This window comes from Cygnus atratus, chromosome 16 (assembly GCF_013377495.2).
Source record: "Cygnus atratus isolate AKBS03 ecotype Queensland, Australia chromosome 16, CAtr_DNAZoo_HiC_assembly, whole genome shotgun sequence".
In the NCBI taxonomy this organism is placed as follows: Eukaryota; Metazoa; Chordata; class Aves; order Anseriformes; family Anatidae; genus Cygnus; species Cygnus atratus.
Window position 1 is genome coordinate 9851383 of NC_066377.1, and position 22211 is coordinate 9873593.

Consider the following 22211-nt stretch of genomic DNA (forward strand, 5'->3'; position numbering starts at 1 on the left):
ATGCAATTTTAATGCAGTTTTCAGCATACATAAAGGTGCTAACACAGCTAAGAAGTTACTCTGTTCTTCGTTCTTCAATTGCTAAAAACAGAAATTACATTTGGACATAATTTTCCTAGCACTAGTTTATACACATTAGCAGTTTACTTTCAGTCTTAAAAATTGCACAACATAATATTTGTTTAATGTGAGGAAGCAGGAGTAAGTGATCTGCAATCAAAAAGCTTGTATTAAAATGGCTCCCACAGGTTTTGTTAAACTAGGATCTGTTTCAAATCTGCACCTCCAGACACATTGCTGACAGTGAAGCATATTTGTGTAAGCTGCCCTTGTACATGAAATGAAACATAGCATCGTGAGTCTGTTAAGGTTCACTATTTTTAATCACTCAAATATAATTCTTTTATAGTTCACAAAAAATAAATGTCTGCATTGCAGCAAGATGTCTGAGGCAAGGTAGAGACAGCAGTGTTGTTTTACAGATCAGCCCAATCGCGCTGCTCCATGGAGTACTCGAGCCAATAGAAGCAGAGGGTAGGTTAAAGATTGACAATTGCAGTGGCAAGACTGAGAAAGGCCTTCTGGAAATTTCTACCATCTTTGTTCCACCTAAGTAAAGCAAATTCAGCCAAGCTGAAGAATTTCATGTATTTTTGGTGCTTTGTCAAGGTACGATGTTATCACTCACTTTCATAGATTGCATAATAAGAAGCACTCTGCAGATTTTCTGCTGTTCAGGACAGATGGAATATAGGGTTTTGTTAAAGTGATAGTCACGGGGGAAAAGCACATATTCTTTCTGCCCAGGGTTTTATAGGACTGGATCTTGTGAATTTCACAATTAGATAGAACATATATGAAGCAATGTAGCTGAGGTTTATTCAGCTTGTAGTAAATGGCCATTATTCTAATGTAACTAGCAGTTAATCGTATAATTGCACTTTTAGTTTTCTGGCTACTAACGAGTAATTTGTATCATCCAGGATGAGTATGATTAGCCATTATTATTTAGTGCCAGCATCCAGTTACTTTTATAATTAGTTGGACAAAGAATGCAGTGGGGGAAAAACAAAGGAGTGATCTGGATTATAAGCTATGATGAAAACAGTAGCTTTTTAAAAGCTACATGCCTCCCTCATTCTTCCCAGGCAAGCTGTTTTAGTTGGAAGCTAAATAGTACTAGGGAAAAATGAATGATTTCTTTAAACAAACGACACTACTTAACATACTGAGAATGAAAAAAGTGCAGAGTATAAACCACTCCAAATGTGATGTTTTTCCCTCTCTCTTCAGGCAGGAATATTGAAATGTAGGGGAAAACCTACAGTGATACTAAAGAGGCACGTACTAAAAGGGACTTCATGCTCAAAAATCAAAAATAGATTGAGTTATAAATTTACCTCTTCGTATCAGTGTTCACAAACTTCAGTTGGCTCTTCTTCCTGAGCTGTCTCCCATTTTGTGATATCGCTTTTGCTTTTTTGTTGTTTTTGTTGTTTTTGGCTTTTCTTGATTTTGTTTTTGCTTTGTTTTCAAGTGTATTGGTCATGTGGATCCAGTAGCTGAAAAGTGATCGGTGATGGTCAGTTTTGCATAGTAATGGTACCACTTCAGCACGGTTGGATAAGGGGTGATAAATCTCTGTGAAAGCACTCCTCTTCTTTGTCTGGAATTCAGGATATTGATTTGAATCCTGTAAACATCATGAAAGTTGAACGTAACCTTTGTCCGTGTAGAATGTCGTATTATTCACTAAGACATCAATTTTGAAATTTTGTTATTTGTGGATCCCTAACATTTTCCCATGAGCATATGAATCCCAATATAATTAATTTAAGCCTAATAGAATAGGTTTGATTTACCTATTTTCTGCAATACCCTTGGAAAGTACTACACAGGCTTTGGGGGGTCTGCAAACCACAGGCTGAAAACCATTGTAGTAGGCCACATAGCTTGGCCCTTTAATTGTCTTTAGAAAGTATTTTTTTAATACTTTTTTTTTTTTTTTAACAAATGTATCCCATATTCATGGGTTAAAGTCTAATTTAGAAATTGCTACATAGAAACAGAAATTTATTTATTTCATAGCTGTTTGTCATCCTTATGTTAACCCTTTACTGGTAGTTGTTGTGCCATCTGTTTAATACCGTGAGATTAAAATTATGTTGTTATGTTATGTTATGTTAACATCCTTAATGTAGCCAGTATAGACCTTTGTTTTCAAACATGATTGTTCTCAAATTATGGTTTTGGCTTCTGAAATCTATAGCTATTCTTGTTGCCTTGCTTGGGCCTCAGTTCTACAGTTTATAGTCTTACAGAGGACCGTATAACACCAAGGGTCTTCCTCCTGCCCCTAATTTTCTCTTTTGTGGCACTATTTTGAATGTATTGGATAAAGAGTAAGGTTTTAAAAAGAACTTGCATGTCCTTTAAATTAGAAATATCTATTTTGGCTCTGCATGTCAGCAGAGGTAGCTAGCTTAAACATTGCTGTATGCAGACAGCTGAATAAACATTTTGTGTATCTTAATTGCTTAGTAGAAATGGAGCATTTTGCAGGGGATTCTACAAAAGGAAACATAAAATATGAGAGGCTCAAACTGGAGAGTGAATCTAAAATTGAGTGATTTCCCTAGTAACCTGTGACTTCACAAAACTCCGTCTTGTGCCTTTATAGATAAACATTCAGATGTCAGGTATCCTTTTGTCATACTTCAAATCATTTCTGATATTTAGATGGTTGCTTCGAATACAGCACTGCTGTTTAAACAAGAGATACTGTTATTGAATAAACTGCTACCATTTTAACTACAGTACAGGAATGAGGCAGTGCAGTGCTGTCAGACGCCATTTTAAGAATCCTGCATAAATAGCATAGCTACCGATGAGTAAGAGACTGTTATAGGTGAGTGCTTATACAAAGCTGCTATTTATTCAGCAATGGCATGCAAATATTTTTTTCAGATTTTTATTGAATGCAGTTTTTTGAAATCATTATTTAGATTTGCTACTCACAAATGTGATATGGGAGAGGCAGGAATTATCTTAAGGATGAAATTCAGTTTTAGTGCTTATAGTCTTAAATCAGTGGTTTTTTTGTTTGTTTGTTTTCTATTAATTAAAAGGGAAAATGAATTCCATAAATATATAATTCTAGAATTAATGTGCTTATTCCCTAATGTAGATCTAGACTGTGTATATGGTCATTGGCTGTTTTGAGTGGTTTTCCATATCTGTCAGTTTTTCTTGGTTAAATGTCAAGGTGCAGTAGTTCATCTGCAACTTTTAATTGCTCTTGGTAGTTTATATAGATCAGAGCAGCTTTAAAGATTTTTGTGTATGTACATTTTTTTTAGATAAGTACTAATACTACAGGAATTATTTTCCTAAACAAAAGAGACAGTATTTCTTTTACTTGTCTGAAATTTGAAAAACTGAATTTCATTCGAATAAAACAAGACTCTTCAGGTTAATAGGTTAATGGAGAACGTATTTTAAAATTGTGCAGCTAAGTTTTTTCCTTTTTTTTTTTTAACTGAAGTATCAGTAAATCCTGTATGTTTGCAATCCTCATTTTTTTTTCTTTCTGTCCACAACTATCCCCTAAGGAATAACCTCCACCCCTTCCCCTCTCATTCAGACGTGTTAAGATAATTTGTATGAAACAAATTAGTTTAACATTTTAGGAAACAATTTATTTTTTAAAGTAAGTTTTGTCCATACTAGTAGGGAAGCTTTAAATGATTAATTGGTGCTCTAGTCAATTGACAGTGAAACTGGCAAAGCTTAAATTTCAATTGTGTTCTTAAAATATGTTCCTCTATGTTCATTCATCTTCATAAGGAAATAAGAGAATAAGAGTATCATTCAGAATGATACAAGGTATTTTCTGTATGCAGTTGGTTACCTAGTTGCATACATACCAGCATCATTTCTGAGCCGCAACCTGAGGGCATCACATTCATAATACACATGCATGATAGTAATGCATGCTATCTGAAATAACAGCTCTAAGCCCTGCAACAATGAAATCTCCTCAAAATACAACTCTCTAGACTGGCCTACTTGATCACACAGTTATTGTTTACATGAAAATAGATGCTTGTTTGTATTTACTTCGCTGCGGTTCTTGATTTTCATTTTATTTTCTTTATGTGTAATAAGAAGATACCTCTTGCTAAGAACCTGTTTTTCTTGAATTATTTAATTTGAAATCTTTGGCTAATGAAATTTCTGGGTTTGGAAGTTTGAGCTGCATAAAGCATTTTCAGAATATTGCTTGTAATGATGGAAGGTACAAAGGTGAAAAGATCTGTCAGCTTTAGAAAAGTTACTGTAAACTTGCTGTGAATTCCTAGCATGTATTTGCAAGCTTGAGTTTTAAAGATTACCACTACAATCATCACAACTACCATTCAAACAATGTCATGTTGTGCAAGTCATAATACACTACAGCAAATAAAACAATGGGAGATGCTTCTGAAGAGTTGTGAACTTTAAGTATCTTTTATAGCTAAGACTAACACTTATTTAACTTTCCCCCCAACATTTTGATGTTTTTTTTTTTAGAATAATCTCAGTAGTTTTCTTACCTACTTAAATATTTGTGCCATTGTTTCCAGTTGAGAGAGATTAAATGTAATAGAGAATATGGAGATACAACCTGCTTCTATAAAGGTCAGTTTTCATAGTATACTATATAATTGCAGAATTTTGTGTTAGTTGTGGGTGAAGGGCAGTGTGCAGATGTGTGTATAGGATATATGCACCTCCATTGCTAGGAGAGATTATAACCTTTGTATCTAGCGGTGAATCCGTTTTGACTGTTCTTTTACATTTCAAGTCTTTGGGAGAAGCAGTCTTCAGACATTATCTTTTATATGATAAACCAGAGATGTGTCAAGTCAAGATATTTTGTTCATCTTGGAACTGCTTTTGAAGGATGTTTTCCCTGTTTCTTTAGATCTCTTGAAAGAACATTTTTAAAAGGGGAGCTGGCTGAATTTCCAAAATTGATCTCAGTAGATGGGAAGAGTCAGATTTTGAGTGAAGAAATGTTAGGAGTCCTGACCTGTAACACCCCCACGGTGCTAGGTTTGGGCCCGCAGGAGTAAAGCACCTTCAGTCAACTCTAACTTCCCATGCTACTTTGGTCAGGGATGTAGGAACAGTTCCCACTCCTGAGCTGCTGTATTGATCTGCCACACCCATTTCTCCCTGTATTCATGCACAACGCTCTGCCTGTTAATGCTGACTTGGGGCAGCTGTTGTGTTATTGTTTTATCACGTTCCCCTGAGGTTGTACCCCCAGCGCTCAGCACTAGCGCAAGTTCTCTGCAGTATCTTTATCAGTGATCTGGACGGGGGGATCAAGTGCACCCTCAGTAAGTTTGCAGATGACAGCAGGTTAGGCATGAAGGTAGGAGGGCTCTGCAGAGGGAGCTGGATGGGCTGGACCAATGGGCCAAGGCAAACTGTATGAAGTTCAACAGGGCTGAGTGCCGGGTCCTGCACTTGGGGCACAACAACCCCATGCAACACTACAGGCTGGGGAAACAGTGGCTGGAAAGCTGCCCAGCAGAAGGGGACCTGGGGGTATTGGTCGATAGCCAGCTGAACATGAGCCAGCAGTGTGCTCAGGTGGCCAAGAAGGCCAACAGCATCCTTGCTTGTATCAGAAATAGAGTGGCCAGCAGGACCAGGGGAGTGACTGACCCTCTGTACTCGGCTCTGGTGAGGCCGCACCTCAAGTGCTGTGTTCAGTTTTGGGCCCCTCACTACAAGAAGGACATCGAGGTGCTGGAACGTGCCCAGAGAAGGGCTACAAAGCTGGTGAAGGGCCTAGAACATGAGTCCTATGAGGACCGTCTGAGGGAACTGGGGGTTGTTTAGCTTGGAGAAGAGGAGGCTCAGGGGAGACCTTATTGTACTTTACAATTACCTTATAAGAAGTTGTAGCAAGGTGGGGATTGGGCTCTTCTCCCAAGCACCAAGTGATAAGATGAGGGGAAAAGGCCTCAGGTTGCACCAGGGGAGGTTCAGGTTGGATATTAGGAGAAATTTCTTTACTGGAAGGGCTGTGCAGCATTGGAACAGGCTGCCCAGGGAAGTGGTTGAGTCACCAACCCTGGAGGTGTTCAAGAACCATGTAGGAGTAGAACTTAGTAGCATGGTTTAGTGGTGGACTTTAGGACTAGGTTAAGGGTTGGACTGGATGATCTTAGAGGTCTTTTCCAACCTGAATGATTCTATGCACAAAATGCGTCTGATGCATTTGGATGAATCTGGAACATCATCGTTTTAATGTAAATTAAACCTGAGCTCCTGCTAAAGGGGTAGGTATTTCAGTCCCGACAGCCCCCTTCTCCCCCCAGCCCGCATTACATCCTCATTTCCTCTTTTCTGCACATCTAGCTGCACAGTGAGCTATATCACAGAATTGATTCAGTTAAAATTGACATGATTTTTGGATCATTAAGTCAGCTATTGGAGAGACCTTTCCTTTAGTAGCAGACAGTGTAAAATGATCTTAAGACTTCAAACGGAGTCTTTACAAGACTTGTATGTTCTAATCTGTGTCTGAAACTGGATCTATATTTTAAAACAGGTGATGTGTGCTGCCAACTTATTTCACTCTTGACAGAATTATATTTACAAGTCGATTTTTAAAAAAGTGTTCTTTTATTACAGTTTGGTGATTTGAAAATAGGATTTTATATGGGGTAAGAGAAGAAAAAAAGTAGTGCAACATGGGAAGAGAGTAATGAACCAATCCTGTAAGCCCATCCATTCCTATTTCTTAGGAAAGAGAAGGGGCAAGGGCAAGTTTTGGTGCCTGCCACACACTGCCAGCTCCTCTTTGCTAGAGGCCTTCTGGGAAAGGACGTAACAAATGCACAGTATAATTGATCTTCCCATGCATAGTAAATAGGTGAGCATCATATTATGGTCAAGTCTACCATGCATTTAATTTATCTGTGCAAAATAAATCTGAGAAACATTGTGCTATGGTCAACAGTGCTACACATTTACCATAATTCTGGTCACATGGCTCCCTTTCTGTGCTCCTGGAATTAGCAGCATAGTTTATAGAATTTGTATTTTATGATGTGTTTTATGATTTTAAAGTGCTTAATTTGTGAATTATTACTATATTGTTACTATATATGAATGACAAATATAAAATAACGTTTTCTGGAGTTGATGGATCTTCTCAGCTTTGAGTCTTCCATACATTGAGCTCTGTTCATTTGTATTTAAACTTCTGGCTGACGTAACTGTCCTGTTTAAAATATGAAAGGAATTCCAACCCAACCCTCTGACAGTTGATAGGTGCTCAAAAGTAGTTTTGATAAATACCAGACTAAAAAGTCCTTCTGCTGGTAAGTTTTCCTTTGTTTAGAAAACTGTTTTAACTTATACCAGTGACAAAACTCCTGCTAATACAAACTGTTTGTCAGTCTCAAGAGTTTTTCTGTTATAAATGTAACTAAGTCCTCCCTGTTACTTCAATGGTCCGATTAGCTGCCTTAGGCAGATTTAATGGTATTGGCTAAAGCAAAGGTCTCTAGCTGTCCTCTTGGCCTTCATGGTAGAAATAGCTGTCCGTATTGCTGGGATGGCTGAAGGGAAAATCTCAGTCCACTCTTAGCAGCAGTAGCTCACTGTCTGCCATATCAACATAAACTGGTATTAGCAACAACTTACGTTAACAAACTAGACAGTAAATCCTCACTGCAGAGGAAAAGATTTACATCCTGCTTGGCTGTCATGCTTTGGTGGTATTAGTAGACAACTGTGATACCTGCTTCAAGCACCGTAATTGCATTTGTCCATTGTTTTGAATTTGGGCTTGCTTCAATGTCATGTTTTCTTTTATCATTCATCTATAACAGTCATAGCTGCAAAACTGATGTGTAACTGAATACTTCTAGACGTTTTCATTTCTCTTCCATAGTCCTTCTCCAAACTGACTTAACTAGTAAAATGTATCGAGTTATTTTCCTGAATGACATAACTATAAGAAAGTAGAATACTAGCAAGTCAGATCTAGTTTGTCATCTAATGAATCATTTAATCCTACCTGGAATAAATTAAAAGCATCTGTATAAGATCCCATGGTTGAATGATAGTAACAAATCAGTTCTGTTTATTCTTTATTAAAGATAATAATTAATGGAATTGTATTGCCAGTGGATTATAAATACGTAGTTTTCTGTTATAGAGTCTCATTTAAAAATCCTTGAAATTATTTATTTTAATAGTTTTTGAAACTGCATATTACATTCTAATTTTGCAAGCTGTTCTGTTGCTAAATCTGTTACTTCAGCTAATCTGTTCAGTGGTGCAGGCAAGTGTTTAAACATTAGCAGGAGTCTGTTCACACAGCTTATACAGGCCTTAGATGAGGAGGCACAAGGAAGAGAATTCCTGTTTGTCTGTCCGGTATGATTTATACAGACAATGGCATACGTGTTACAAGGCTGTTGTTAGTATGGAAATGTTGCCTTTGTGATGGGTAACATGCAGCATGCGTATGTACCGGGACTGCCTCTCTCCATGTTCTGGTCAGTGTATACTCTGGCAAATAGCAGACCTTTAATTTCATCAGAAATCTTAATATAGTTGTATTTGACAGTGTCATGTTGAATTTCTATGTATGAAATTAGACATGGAAATAATATAATCTAAAACTCTCCTAATTCACTTTTTTGACTCCTGCAGTTTGGCTGAAGAGGAAATAAAGGCAGAGCAGGAGGTGGTGGAGGGGATGGATATCTCCACTCGATCCAAAGGTGAGTGAGAAGGACTATTTCAGGTGTGTTCTACAACAAAGAAGAATATTTGTAAATGGGATAGCAGGAGCTGTGCAATCATGTAATCTGCAAAGAAACTGCACTTCAGTGAAGACGCAAGACTCACTGTGTATTTGATGGTGTCCATTGTATTTTGTAAAGTGTTTTAGTTTTTGCTGAGTTTTTGTTATATATCAACCCCACCCACCCACCTGCACGCTCCATTGTTATTTCTGGTTTACGAATAACTAAGGTTAGGTCCCTGGAGAAAACATCACCCTTTTGTATCATCTTACTTACAGTGGCTTCCTTTGAAGTACTTCTAGATTTGCAATGTATGGGAAGGAAATACTACCTTAGTATTGTTACTTACGGTAACCAATCCTAATTGTCCTAAGAATAAAGAAGAACATTAACATTTAAATTTCCATAAAAACTGGTCCACTGAACAGTGTGGTTTCAAGGATATTAATATATGTATCCCATTATCCTCACCTGAAGAAAACTCGGTGGAATTGTAGGTGAGTGAGAATTTCTATCGCTCAGGTTTCTGGAGTTTTTCCTATGAACAAGTTACTAGAGGCAAATGCTGTTCTCTCTCGGTATAAAGAAAACCAAAGATGTAACCATCTATTATCGGTGTAAATAATGCCACTGTCATTTGGAGTGGAGGAAAAAAGCCCTTCAATCAAATACTTGTGCATAATCACTTGCTCCAGTTCATTGTAATTGACTGCCAGCTGCCTGTCCACACTCCTTTTGCACTTGCAGCTGATTTTGTAGCTCAGTTTACCTGAAAGCTATTTCTGTAAAACAGCAGCAATGGATACTACCATCCTGTTTAAATTCTGGCGCATACACACATTTCTACTACAGGGGTCCTAAGTCCTGTCAGTTCTTGACTGCGCAGATGTAATTGTCTTAAAAGCTTGGCACAGGTCATCTGCATTCTCTTGTTGTTAATTACAGATCTTGTGGAGATAACATGGTTATTAAATTGAATTTAGGTCATATTTTACTAATGGACAGTAATTTTCTTGTTTCAGTTCTCATGGTATAGTTAGATGGTATAATACCTACCATCTGACAGCTCAGAAGAGATTCAGTTAGTCATTTTGCCCCCCCTTCTCTGCTTCTTGTCTTGCACACCAGTCTCCATCCCTGAACTATTTGTAATGTTTACTTTTCTCTATATTTCAGTTTACTAAGCTAGCAGAAAATTAACCTTTTTTTTTTTTTTAAATGATTGTAACTGAAAGGGGAAATTCTTGGTCTTCCCTGCTCCCAGCTTTGTGGTCCCACCACTTAACTCCTGTGTGGTGCTTGTCAGATCCCGGCCAATATGGGAGACAAAGGGGGTGATATGACATATTTCAGCTTCAGTTCACCTTAGAAAGACTTTGACACAGATATCGATGCTAATAAGAGTTTCACATGCATCAAGCAAGCTAAACTATTAGTTATGTCACTCTGACATTCAGTATCTAAAAGCCTTTTATGAGTCTAATACCTGTTTATGTAGTTGTCTGCATTTTAGCACTGCTGTTTACTCAGCACAGAAACAAATGCATGATCCATACAACAGGTTGCAATTCCCTTGCATTAATTGTAGTGCTGGTGTGACCTCAAGGTGTAGTGATTCAATTAATTAATTAAGCCCACAGGAAAACTTCTGCTTTTCTTGTAGGGTTAAGATGAAATTTCCCAGGACAGTAAGCTGATTTAATCCCTCATGGTTGTTGAAAGGGGCAGTCTTTCAACTCATAATCTTGGCTCTCACACACGTGATCTTGCAGCTCCCCTTGCTTGGGCTCAGTTCAGTTCTAAGCGAGCTAACCTGTAAGAAAATGACTCATGTTTTTATACTTCACTGACTACTCATTTTCTTTAATTGGTTTGTTAAATTTGAAGTGTGTGTTGGACAAAACCCGTGCCTGCGCTATTCTAAGGGAAAAATAACCATCACCCATTTTTAGCCCTTTCAGCTACATTTTTGTCGGTGAAGAAGCATTGTGGGATGTAAAATAAATAAATAAATAAAGACTTGCCTATAAGCCGTGTTATATTCCCAACTTAATTTATGAATTGGTGGTAGAACTTTATACTAGTTGAATGCATAGGAAGTTTGCATAGAAAATAAAAAGGAAGTAACTGTGGATCATAAATGTCACCTGGTTAGTACCAGAGTTGGCCATGTTTTAGGCCTGCTAAAATGAATCTTTCTTGGCTTGTTATATGTATTGAGACAAGTTTCTCTGTTAGTTCCATGTAGTGTTTCTGCAATAGAAAATTCACAAACCAGAATTTAAAAACTGTTGTTACACTCTGTATAAGGTAGAAAAAATGTGGCAAGGTTCTATACTGGTGTGATAGTGGTAGCAATGTTTCCTCTTGTAACATTAATCTTGTTCAGAATTTTGCTTTGTGTGCTTTAGAAAGGATGTAGATGAGGAAATTGACCCTATATAGACAAACTGTTAAGCATGGAGCTCTGCTTGTGTTTTTTGGTTTTGTTCTTGATGGTCTGAGGAGCTTGTGCAGAAATTAAATTGACAGTATTGTTTAACTTCACACTTGTCCTGGAGAAGCTGATGTGCTCCAAGTTTGTAGCCTAAGTTGCTCTGCTACAGTGTGCTTTGTACAGCTAATTTGGGGCCTGAGTAGTGATAGTTGTAATGAAATAGAATGTTTTAAAGCCATCTAGGTCTGTGCAGACCTCTTCATAAACATTCTTGTTTTAGAATAAACAGTTTAATTCTAATTGTTATAAATCAATTCCAGTTCAGTTTAGGCTAAGCTGAAACATGCATTGTTTAATCTGTAACAAAGGTGTTAACATAGCCTTTTGAATTGGTTTAAGTAAGGTGGTGGTTTCAAAGCAGCCTAAGCTGGTCAAACTGCTCAGTGCTGCAGTTTCATCCACTTCCTTCAAAATAGTTAAGCTGACAGGAAACTAACTGAACCATAAAACATGCATAGTTTTCTACTAGCTTAGTGTGCTGAAATAGCTTGGTAGATTGCCAGAACTGGTGTAAGAGAGAGGGCAGGAATATACCAGTTGAGTGCAGGAAGTGTAAGAGGTTTGGCAGCCAGTATTTAGATGGGTTTAGGCTCTAATGAAACTAAAACATAAAACCATAGCTGAGACTTCTTATGCTTTAAAATGTGGTGTCTAAGAGTGAGTCTATAGCAATAGTCAGGAGGAGGAGAAGACTTACTGTAGCAGTTCTAATTTAGGTCTTCCTATAAGCTGTGAATGTGCAGCTTCATTAAAGATGGGGTTTTAAAATATACTGCTGCCTTGATCAGAACAAGCAGGTGTAAGGCATCTGAAAACTGGAAATGGGAAATGATGGCTTAAAGAGAATACTGAATCCATTCTGTTTTCTCAGACTTTCTTTAGAGGATTGATATTTAGCAAAGGAGAAAGGCCAGGGATTAGATTATTGTAATATTTTTTCTTCTGCATATGATACATTAACATGTCTGACAGAAACATCTTGTTGTATTTCTTTTCCAGCCCTATGGACTACTTTTTAAACTTGTTTATTAAATATTTCAAGATGGAGCTTTCAAGGCTTTCTGGAGAATTTCCTGAATGTTTCCAGGTTGTGCTCCCAGAGCAGTATAACCAGCTAAATCATTGTCTGATGCAGTTCTGTCTTCACTTGTACTTGTTTTCTTTGGACAGCAGTAGACTCATCCATGGGCTTTTTCATACTATTGAACTGGAAGATTTTGTTTGTTTGTTTTATAGTTCTCAGGTCAGTTTTTCATCTACTTACCTGTTGATAGAAGTTAGCCTTGGTGGCAGATGGACTTCCATAACAGCTGTATTTCAGCTAGTACCCTGTTTGCCTGCCTAGTTAACTAGTCAAAAGGAGTTCTTTAACTCTCTCCATCCCTTCATCAGTCACACATTCCTTATGTTTCCTTTACATCTATACTGGCGCATAGCCAATCCTATTCTAAGTGAGTTAAGGACTTGGGTACAGAAGCAGTTTTCTATGTGCTTATCTCTCTGAACCAGATTACTAGGGAGTTGGATAGATGTCATTGCTAGGGTCAGACTTGTCCTGTCAGTGACAACTAGTCATTAGATGGTCTTAGCTGTGTCATCAAATGATATTCTGAAACACTACTCCACGTAATGGTGAGAATTCTGACTAGTACAAATTTTGCCCTGCTAAAGGTTTGTATTGAAGGCATCTTAAGGGCATCTCTCAGCAGTAAAGACTTTGTTCGGTTATTTTGAATATAAATACAAAATGATTACTAAAATCAAATTCCCCAAATAAATCATATATAGTGTAACAATTTCATAATAAAACATTTTTTATCAACTTTCTGATACCAAGTATGAAATTCTTGCTTCAATTTGAAAAATAATTTGAGAATGCTTCAGTGCAAAGTAGTATGGCCTGAGACTTTTTTCAGTAGTGCAGAGGGTCTTCAGGAGTGCCTTGGGGCAGCAAGTCCCCCTACAGCCAGGCTGTAGTTTATAAGCTGCTTACCTCTGCTATATTGCCAGAGGTTTGCATGTGTTTCTTGTTTTTATCTTTCAAAGTCCTGCACTGAAGACATGTAACAATGTCTTTCTGTACTTGCCCAAAACTGTAATGTAAGAATTAAACAGGATTTACACAACCATGGCTAACCTCAGTTATTTATTACATCAAGCAACTGGATTGGGTTAATTGCATCAGTTGAAGTTTCTGGAATGTAAACAGGGCTTTAGTGGTTGATCGCAACTGGGTCATATTTCAAAATCCTGGCATAAGATTAAAATGCCTCAGAGTTTGCATATATGTTCTAAAAGAGTTATCCATCATATTGTTAAGCATTTTGTAGATAATTCAGCTTGCTATAGTATGATAGGTAATGGGTTTGAAAAATCATAAATCTGTTAGCAACCATTCAGGATAATAAAATTTAAAAAGTATAAATGGGAGACTTCAGACTTCTAGAAACCGTAAGTAATTGAATCTTGATCTACCAAATCAGACGATTGTGATGCTCACATTGGAGTTAGTATTGCTCCTTTTTGTCTCAGAATTCTTTCTCAAACCATTTAACTCATATGCACTCAGAGCTTTTGAGGAGGAGGAAGGAAGGGAGAAGTGATAGTCTAGGTGAAGTTAGGCCAGTTTTCTGTGAGCAGTAGTTACTGATCCTGTAGTTACATGATGGCGTGTTTAAACAATGATTTCTAAACTTCAGGTGAACCTCAAGCTAGCTTGTCATTTCCCAATGGATGCTTTGGGAGAACACTCATAAGTGCTCATGTCAACGTTGGTAACATTGTAGAACAATTAATAATAAACTAGTGAGGAAAAACAAGTAGCTTTTACTGAGAACTTAAAAGGTTATTTCAAGTATATTTTTTCACTTGCACTAGAAACAATTTTTAAATAATGTGGAGGTAAAATTAAAAATCTCAAAAATCGAGAAATAAGTGGAGTAAGATTGTTTGGCAAGATTATTCAGTAGAACAATTGGTTTGTCATATAATCTTTAATGAAATGTTCATTTATTATTTTTCTGTAATGCCCTTCATTTAGAGTACTGAACATTTCAAATTAACTTCTTTCTGAGTGCTGGGTAACTGTAAGTCTGATCCCTGCCTTTTCAGGTAGAAAAGATGGGTGTACAGTCAATGCCCATCTGATCCAACTTGGTTCAAGTTGTCTTGCTCAACCTATGACAGGAGTTTTGTAGAAGAAGCAGGGAGATGGCAGAGATATATACTGATTGACAATTAACTGGCATTGTGAAATAGACTCTTAAGTGAGACTGTTCTTGCTCATTAAACACCTTTTTAAAAATACTTGCTTGATATGTAAGAGATCATAAATTCTTGGTGTTATTTTTTTGAGCAGAAACTTAAATTGACCTCCTATAGAATTGTCCTAGTCACCAAGCTGTTGTACAGTTTAAATTCGGTGGTCTTTGTTCTTTCCTCTTGGATTTGTTTCGCTTTGTTCAAGTAATAAATATTAAATTGAACTACATTGGGAAACTAAACCAGGTTAAAAATTGCCCTTCCTCCTGACAGATTATTTTAACAAGGATGAATGTCTTGATCCGATTCTCAGAACAGCTACATGTATTCTGCTCGCAGAGCTGGAAGAGTCGAGGAGTGAGAGGCAGTGTGTGCTAAACAGAGCACTGCTGTCAAGAAAAATTCTCATAAAATACAACTTAGGCATTCTCTATCTTAATTAGAGTTTGAAACTAGGTACTGTCATTCTTACTTTACCTGAGCTGAATTAAAGATTGTTTATATTATTAGTTCCCTGACAGACTGGTAAATTGGTGATTGCTAAATCTGAAAGAAAATGCCTTTGCATTGTTGTTTTCCTGTCTGTTCCTTATTTTTCTTAAAGTTATATCTTACATTGCCTCCAGAAAATCTCTTGACATTTCAATAACTTGTCAGTTGAAAACAAAAACCACAAAAATCATAATTCAGGTCAGTTTTTGTGTGTTTTATGAGTCACCACTTGTTTATTTGAAAATCCCTAATATTCTCAGGCTTGAGCCACAGAAGCAAATTACGCTAGTTTAATGTAAAGTAGTTTTCAAAATCGGTTAACCAAACATATATTTCCATGGGATCATTAGTGCATTGGTTCAATCAGTATTGAATCAGTACCTTTTTCCAGCTAAAGTGTAGTTTGGATTTGATTTGGCAGTAACTGAATTGCAATTCACTTCTTGTTTAGCTAATAGCAGTTTAACCCTTTTCTGACCTGAATCAGGCAGCTTTGGAAAAAAACATAATTTGAAAGTGAGAAAGTATGACATTATGGCGGCAAGCCAATAAAGAAGAACTTAAATTTTACACCCGATTTTCTTCTTTGCATACTAAAGCTAAGGCACCACAAGCAGTGTCACAGTGTGCTCCTCTGGTGGTAGTTATGTGCCTGGGAGTAAGAAATGGAAGCCAAAGGGCAGAATGCTACATGCTTCTGTTACCCTCCTGGTTCAAGCTGTGCCTGCATACGTACACTCTGGAAATAAATGCCCAAGTCTCTTCAGTGAGTTATGCTGAGGGAGTTACTTGCTGGAGAGAAACTCAAGCTCATAGGTCATTGCAAGTACTTTAAGGATGTTGTTTCCAGGAGGGAGAGACAATTCTTCAGATCTCTGCATTGGGAAAACAAGGATTAAGGCATAGTCAGCACTTCACAGTAAGAGTAGTTTAGTTATGGCTTCCTTCAGGAGCGTGTGGAAAAGCCTCGTTGAGAACTGCAGCTTATGGAAAAGAAACAAAACATGACATTGTACATACTGTTTGAGCCACATGGTGATGGCAGGATGAGAAAAAACTGGTGCGATGCAGTTTTTGCTGATCACTCTGAATGCAGACAGTTCCCATGCTGAGTAAGCTCCATTCCACTTTAATGAAAAATTTGAATTCAGAACTTGTTTTGGTTTTAGGTTTGATCGCTTTGGTTAAGTTGTGGGTTTTGGTTTAGCTGACACTGCTGCAGTGTTTCTTTCATGATAGCTGTATTAGCTCAGCTCTCTTGGGATATATGAAGCATATGCCAGCCAAAGGAGTTCTGCCAGCTTCTGATTAGCTGAATTGGAAAACAAAACAAAACAAAAAAGGAAAACTAAAAACAAAGCCTCAACAAAACAAAAAAATAACCTTAGTCTGTCACTATAGTTGTACCTGTGTTAGGATTTTTATAGTCATAGTCGCTTAAGGAGGTGGGGAGAAGCAGATGTATTTTCCTCATATTTAGAGGACATATCTTATTTGACTATTTGTTGTATTGTCAAATTAATCTGAATTTTGGCCTAAAAGGAGTAGGAGGCAGATGCACTTGAATTGAAACAAGTCAAGTAACAGTAATGGTCTCAGACATACTGTATTGGTTTAATTCAGCGTAGGCATGTGAGAAGATAACTGGTCCTACACACAGGCTACTGATGTAGAAAGGGGAGGGGTAGGAAGGAAAAAATGATATTTCTTCGTGCCAAAGATAACTTTGAACATAGAATGTGGTTTTTTTTTTTAATTATTATTACTTTACACAAGCTTAACTACATTCTGCCGAAATTTTATATCTTATGTCAACAGAAAAATTTCTCTGACAGCCAACGCAACATTTCTGCTAGGCAACACTGCTGAAATAGCTGTGCCTACGTAACTCCAGTAGTAGACGCTTTTCCTGGTATTGTCAAAATTATATGTGTGGTTAAGTTGGTGCAGCTATTCTGTACGAACAAAACTCAGGATGGACAAATGCTCCTAAATTTCTCATCCTTCCCTCAGTTGTATTGTCCATTTAGCTTTTTGTGTTTTTCAGATGTTTCTCATATTTATTTACAATTTTCCTGATTCTTAATCATTATCTTGACATGTTACCAAGCTTTTGGTCAATCATAAGTCACTGTATAGCACCAAATTCTCCATACAGTCATGTAGAAAGAAGTCAAAACAGCTGCTATTTTCTGTGCAGTTATATATTTTGGGAGAAAAAAAAGTTAAAAAGCTCCAGGAAATGGAGAAAAAAATGCTTGTCATTACAGCTGATAGGTAATGTGTCTGGGCCCACCTATAGAGTATAAAGCTAATTATAATAGGTAAGACTGATTGACACAAGTTAATGTAGACCACTACAACTTCTCATTTACAGAAGTTCTTCCACTACACCTTTTCCATCTTTTTTTATATTTTCTTCCATACATGTGGACAATGTCTGTCTTGAAATGCTTAGACACATCTTCAGATCACTTCTTGAGCTTGCATCATGAATAAGATATAGTGGCATCATGGGGTTTTTTGAGCATGTTTTCTCAAAGTTTTTCTATGTTAGTAACTGTGTAGTTTCTTGACACTGCTTCACTCTGTCCACTCAATAGTATGCTATTTTCCATAAACGTAAGCTTTATAAGCAAGCATTCCAAGGTTATTAAGACTACATTGTATGTATCGCTCCTATTTTTACATCAATGTCATTTGGCCATTTTCATAACAGAGACAAGTCATTAATTCATTATTAGTATATGCTCAACTGTTGTTCAAAATTTTTCAATTTCTGCCTAGCTTGTTAACCTTAGCTCCATTTGTGCAAATCATCATTGCAGCCAGTTTTTTATTTCTCCTTATTGTCAGTTTGACCTTCACATTTGTAGAAAATACAGAGATCATCTGGAAATCTAGTTTTTCATTGTGTCGTTGACCCTCTAAGATTTGTGCTATGTGACAAATTACCTCATCTTTGTATGAGATTCAGTCCAACTTCAATTTCACAGGGCATTATTTTGTGTAGAGTTTTAAAATAAACTTCATTTCCTTGGCTCTTTTAGGAATGTCTAAAGAGAACGTGTCAGTGGCCATGTTATTTGTGGTATCTGTGGTTTTGGTGTAGAAACGAATTATTTAATTTGTTCTGACAAGCTCTCTTTCTTATGCTGATGTTGGTTCATATATATAAAATCCCAGAGCTCTGTCCAGTCCACATAACCTCAGCTGCCTGACGGAAACACCTTAGTTAGCAGCATGCCCAATCTTCCCTGCCTGTGTGGTAGGAGGAGGTAAGTCAACTGCATTGTCCTCTGGAGATGTGAATCAGGCTCCCTACACATCTCTTGCCTGCTACTGGCTCTGCAGGCAGAGTAGAGTGACAGCTGTTCACATTCATGTAGCTCTGTAACTATGCCTGAAGGCACTGGGGATTAATACAGGCTATGGGAAGGTGACATGCTACCCAAGAGGACTGGAAACTGGAAGGAGCTGGGACACTCGACTAGCCTGCCCTGCTAATTGAGAGCCCTGACAAAAACAGTGGCAGTGGCTTCAAATCAGATACCTGAAATGTTACCTCCTCAGGCCATCTGCCAGCTCCTCTGGTGAACCTTGTTGTGTCTCAGGCATGATTCACTTCTGAATGGCACCTAAATTGCCCATTTTAGCCCAACTTTGATTTAAGACGATTGGCTAAAAACTGGAGCAGGCCCAGGATATCTGCTCCAGGCAGGTTAGATGGCTGGGAGTGCTAACTACTTGCTATGGTTATGCTGGCAAAAGTGTTCTTCAGTCTTGTGAATGTTTTTGTATATCTTCCTCACACAAGCTTAAATAGGTTTTGATAGTAATGCTGATGAGGTTAATACTGCCTTTCATTTTGGATGTGAAGAATTACGGAAGTAAAGTGTTATCTAAATATGTTCAGCTCTTTATTACAGCATTCTGGTACCTGTTTGGGGGAGGACTGAGGAGACCATGGGCCTACCTTGTAGCTCAGTGACATTTTCTCATTCAATAAATTTTTAAAGTTCAAACTGGGAGGCATTTGTGGGGAAAAAGGTGCTCATCCACTGCCCACATGGTGTGGTCTCATGCTGTGTTTTTCAGTATTTTTCTGTTTGGGGGAACCTTCAATATTCTTTGGTGGACCTTTTGTGTTTAATTTCAAACTATTGACAACATACATGCTCTGATAAGCTGATAAGTTACTGGCTGTTGTTCTGGTACCTCTGATGTTCATTGGAGACTTCAGGTGAAGTTTCAGTGAGTTCTGCTGGCTTAGCAACCTGATGCAACTGAGCCCATCACTCAGTGAGGCCTGGAAGGAAAGATCACATATCCAGGAGGGAAGGGATAATAGCGTCATCCCAACCAGCGGTTTGATTGACTTTGGCTTCTGTCAAATAGCTGCCAAAAACTACTCTGCCAAAAAAGCTGTCAAGGTGACTTCAGTCCCCAAAGCAGCATTTCCTATTTTCTTCCTTTGTTCTCACCCGTGTAGCTGCTTTGCTGAATGTGTTACATGTATGTGTGGCTGTGCAGTGAGTGGGACCACAGGAAAAAAAAGCTGCAGCCAAAAGTTAGTTTTTAGACAGATTTTATTTCTCAATGGCTTTGCATGCACCCACAGAAACACTTCTACTAGCACAGGTGAGTAGGGAATTGAAAATACGGGAGTGACTTTGGGGAGGTTTCAGTTGTTTCTATTTATTGGAGTGGTGACTTGTGACCCCTTGGGTTTTACCTATCATTTAGTTTTGTTACACACATCAACAACTTAAGAAAAAATGAAACAAATGTTAAAAAAAATCTGTTAAACTTTCACTTGTTTTGTCAAACTTGTTTCACTGAACTATGGTTGTCTATTGCAGTTTTTGTTTTTGAAAAATGTTAGTACTTTGTAATTAAGCTGAGCTTTCCGTATTACTTAGGAGTCATTTAAATTTTGTTCTGAGAAAATGAAGTTGCAAATGCTCATATTTTCACCTAGCATATTTCTGATGAGCTTGTCAGTGATGTTATTTTTTATTATTATTATTTTTTTTAAGTGTATTAATAACAATTTAGCATAATTGGAGGAGTGAAACTGACTAGAAGATACACAATATATGGGTAGACCTGTGTTTCAGTTTCCTCTCTCTCTCTCGATGTCTCAAGAATTTTTTCAGTTCGTAGCCACCTGGGCACACACCAGGGCTGCTTAAGTTGCTGCTATTTAATTTAAGCTGCTTGATGAGCTTACACTAAGATAGCAAACCACGACTTAGAGCAGTTGAGACACAGGCACATGTTCCCTTCTGGCCAGCCTTGTTACCTGGAGTAATAACTTTGGGCATAGATTGCAACTGTGACTTATTAAACTGCTCTAGTAATTTGCTTGGTGAATGCGAGAGCTGACTGTGAAGGACACTAAAAAATTGTGTCACTTTCTTTTTGTTACTCTATCTAGCTGTCAAAAGTTACTACTTGAGTGGTAGTCTTGTCTTAATTTTATCATTTTTACAATTCAATTTGGCATGTACTACAAATGACTTAAGTATTTGAAGCAATATTATTTTCAGACTATCGGACAATTTGATTTTTTTTATTAACACATTTCATTAGGTATATTTAAATATTGGAAATAGGAAGAGTGTCTGACCTTGTCATTTATCATGTTATAAATTCTGTTGTTTATCTTCCTAAATTACAGTGTGAACTTGTCAGAAATTGTTATTTTTATTCTTCTTTTAAGGGGTATTACATAGATTTGCATGGAACAGTGCTCTGTTACACTACAGAATGTAATTGTTGTTACACTTTAAAAGATACTAAAATTTAAAATTAGATGAATGGCCAGAATTCCATGGGGGAAAAAAAAGTGTAATGTTAATCTAAATTAATATGTTGAGAATTCACTTAACAGTGGCACAGCTTAGCAAGTCTATGATTCCAGTTTTGTAAGTGACTGGATGAAAGGCAGTTGAGAATTTTTATTCTGTTCAGTGGTGGAGTGTGAATGACAAACTGTATCCTTGTCTGAATGTTGCTCATTAATATGCACTCTTTAACAGTATTGCTTGCATCTGTTATAGATCCTGGCTCTGCCGAACGCACAGCACAAAAAAGGAAGTTTCCCAGCCCTCCACATTCCTCTAATGGCCACTCACCACAAGATGCATCAACAAGTCCTATAAAAAAGAAAAAGAAACCTGGTCTATTGAACAGTAATAATAAAGAGCAGGTAAGAGAAGTCATGGTCTTGTTATGCTAGGATATGAAACAATGAAGGATTTAGAGACAGCTGAACAGATGCCATTTCCTCTTTAGGAAACACAATTTTCGTACTATAAGAAGTATATACTTATTGTTGAATGCAGTGGGTGTAGGAGTTTTTTAAGTTGGATTTGGGTGGCCTTTATTTTTTATTTTGGGGACTTTTTTTTTTTTTTTTTTTAGAGAGAGAGTATCCGTGTCCTGCTTTTTTATTTCATAAAACTAACAAGACATATAACCAGTAAGTGTTATTTTGAACAAAAGGATTATAAAGGAATATATAAATAATAACAACAACACTAATAACTCTCATTAATTTAAACCATTAGAAGAAAGTTTTTGGGGACACGATCTACTAGATTAAGAAAGATACCACAATATCAGTGGGAATCTCTCATCTATTCTCATTTCTACTACCAATTATTAACAAAAATCCAGCTGCTCCCTCGCTTGGTACATGCAGATTCCCTCCCCTTCCTTTAAATTGGCAGACAGTATACTCTGCTATCAAACTAGATGAATCAAAGGGTCGTGCAGCATTTTTCAGTTTTTATGTTTGAAATGTTATTTTCAGTGTCTTCTGAATACTGAGTTCATAGCGTTTGTTGTAGCTCTTAGAAGAACTCCAGAAGACTTCGAGAAATTCTGATTCAATGTATGATGCAAGTGAAAGAATTATGTGAATTATGTTGAATACCAAATGCTATAAAGCAGCTATATCATCCTGGAAGAGATTACATGAAGGCAATCTTTAGCCCTACTGAAATTATTTCTCATCTAATTTACAGATAACATACCTCTGTGTTGTTCAAAGTCCTTTTGCATGTTAGTACATTTTTGCCAATATCGTGTAAACACAGGATTAAGTTCTGTGGTTTAAAGCATTTTTTCCT

General features: G+C 37.2%; 1 protein-coding gene across 16 annotated transcripts in view; it reads left to right on the forward strand.

Annotated features, from left to right (window-relative positions):
- ZMYND8 (zinc finger MYND-type containing 8) overlaps positions 1-22211 on the forward strand; it is an 80691-nt gene that overhangs the window by 23642 nt on the left and 34838 nt on the right. For 15 of the 16 annotated variants that reach the window (XR_007708901.1, XR_007708899.1, XR_007708900.1 and 12 more), the window contains 2 exons: positions 8728-8798; positions 21138-21286. Coding sequence is in view for 13 of the 16 variants with exons in the window: in XM_035548088.2 (XP_035403981.1) it covers positions 8728-8798; positions 21138-21286 (220 nt within the window). In the remaining 3 variants the exon portion in view is untranslated. Of the gene's footprint in view, positions 1-511; positions 670-4625; positions 4681-8727; positions 8799-21137; positions 21287-22211 lie in introns of those variants that run through there. The other variant, XM_050713953.1, reaches the window with a different exon arrangement.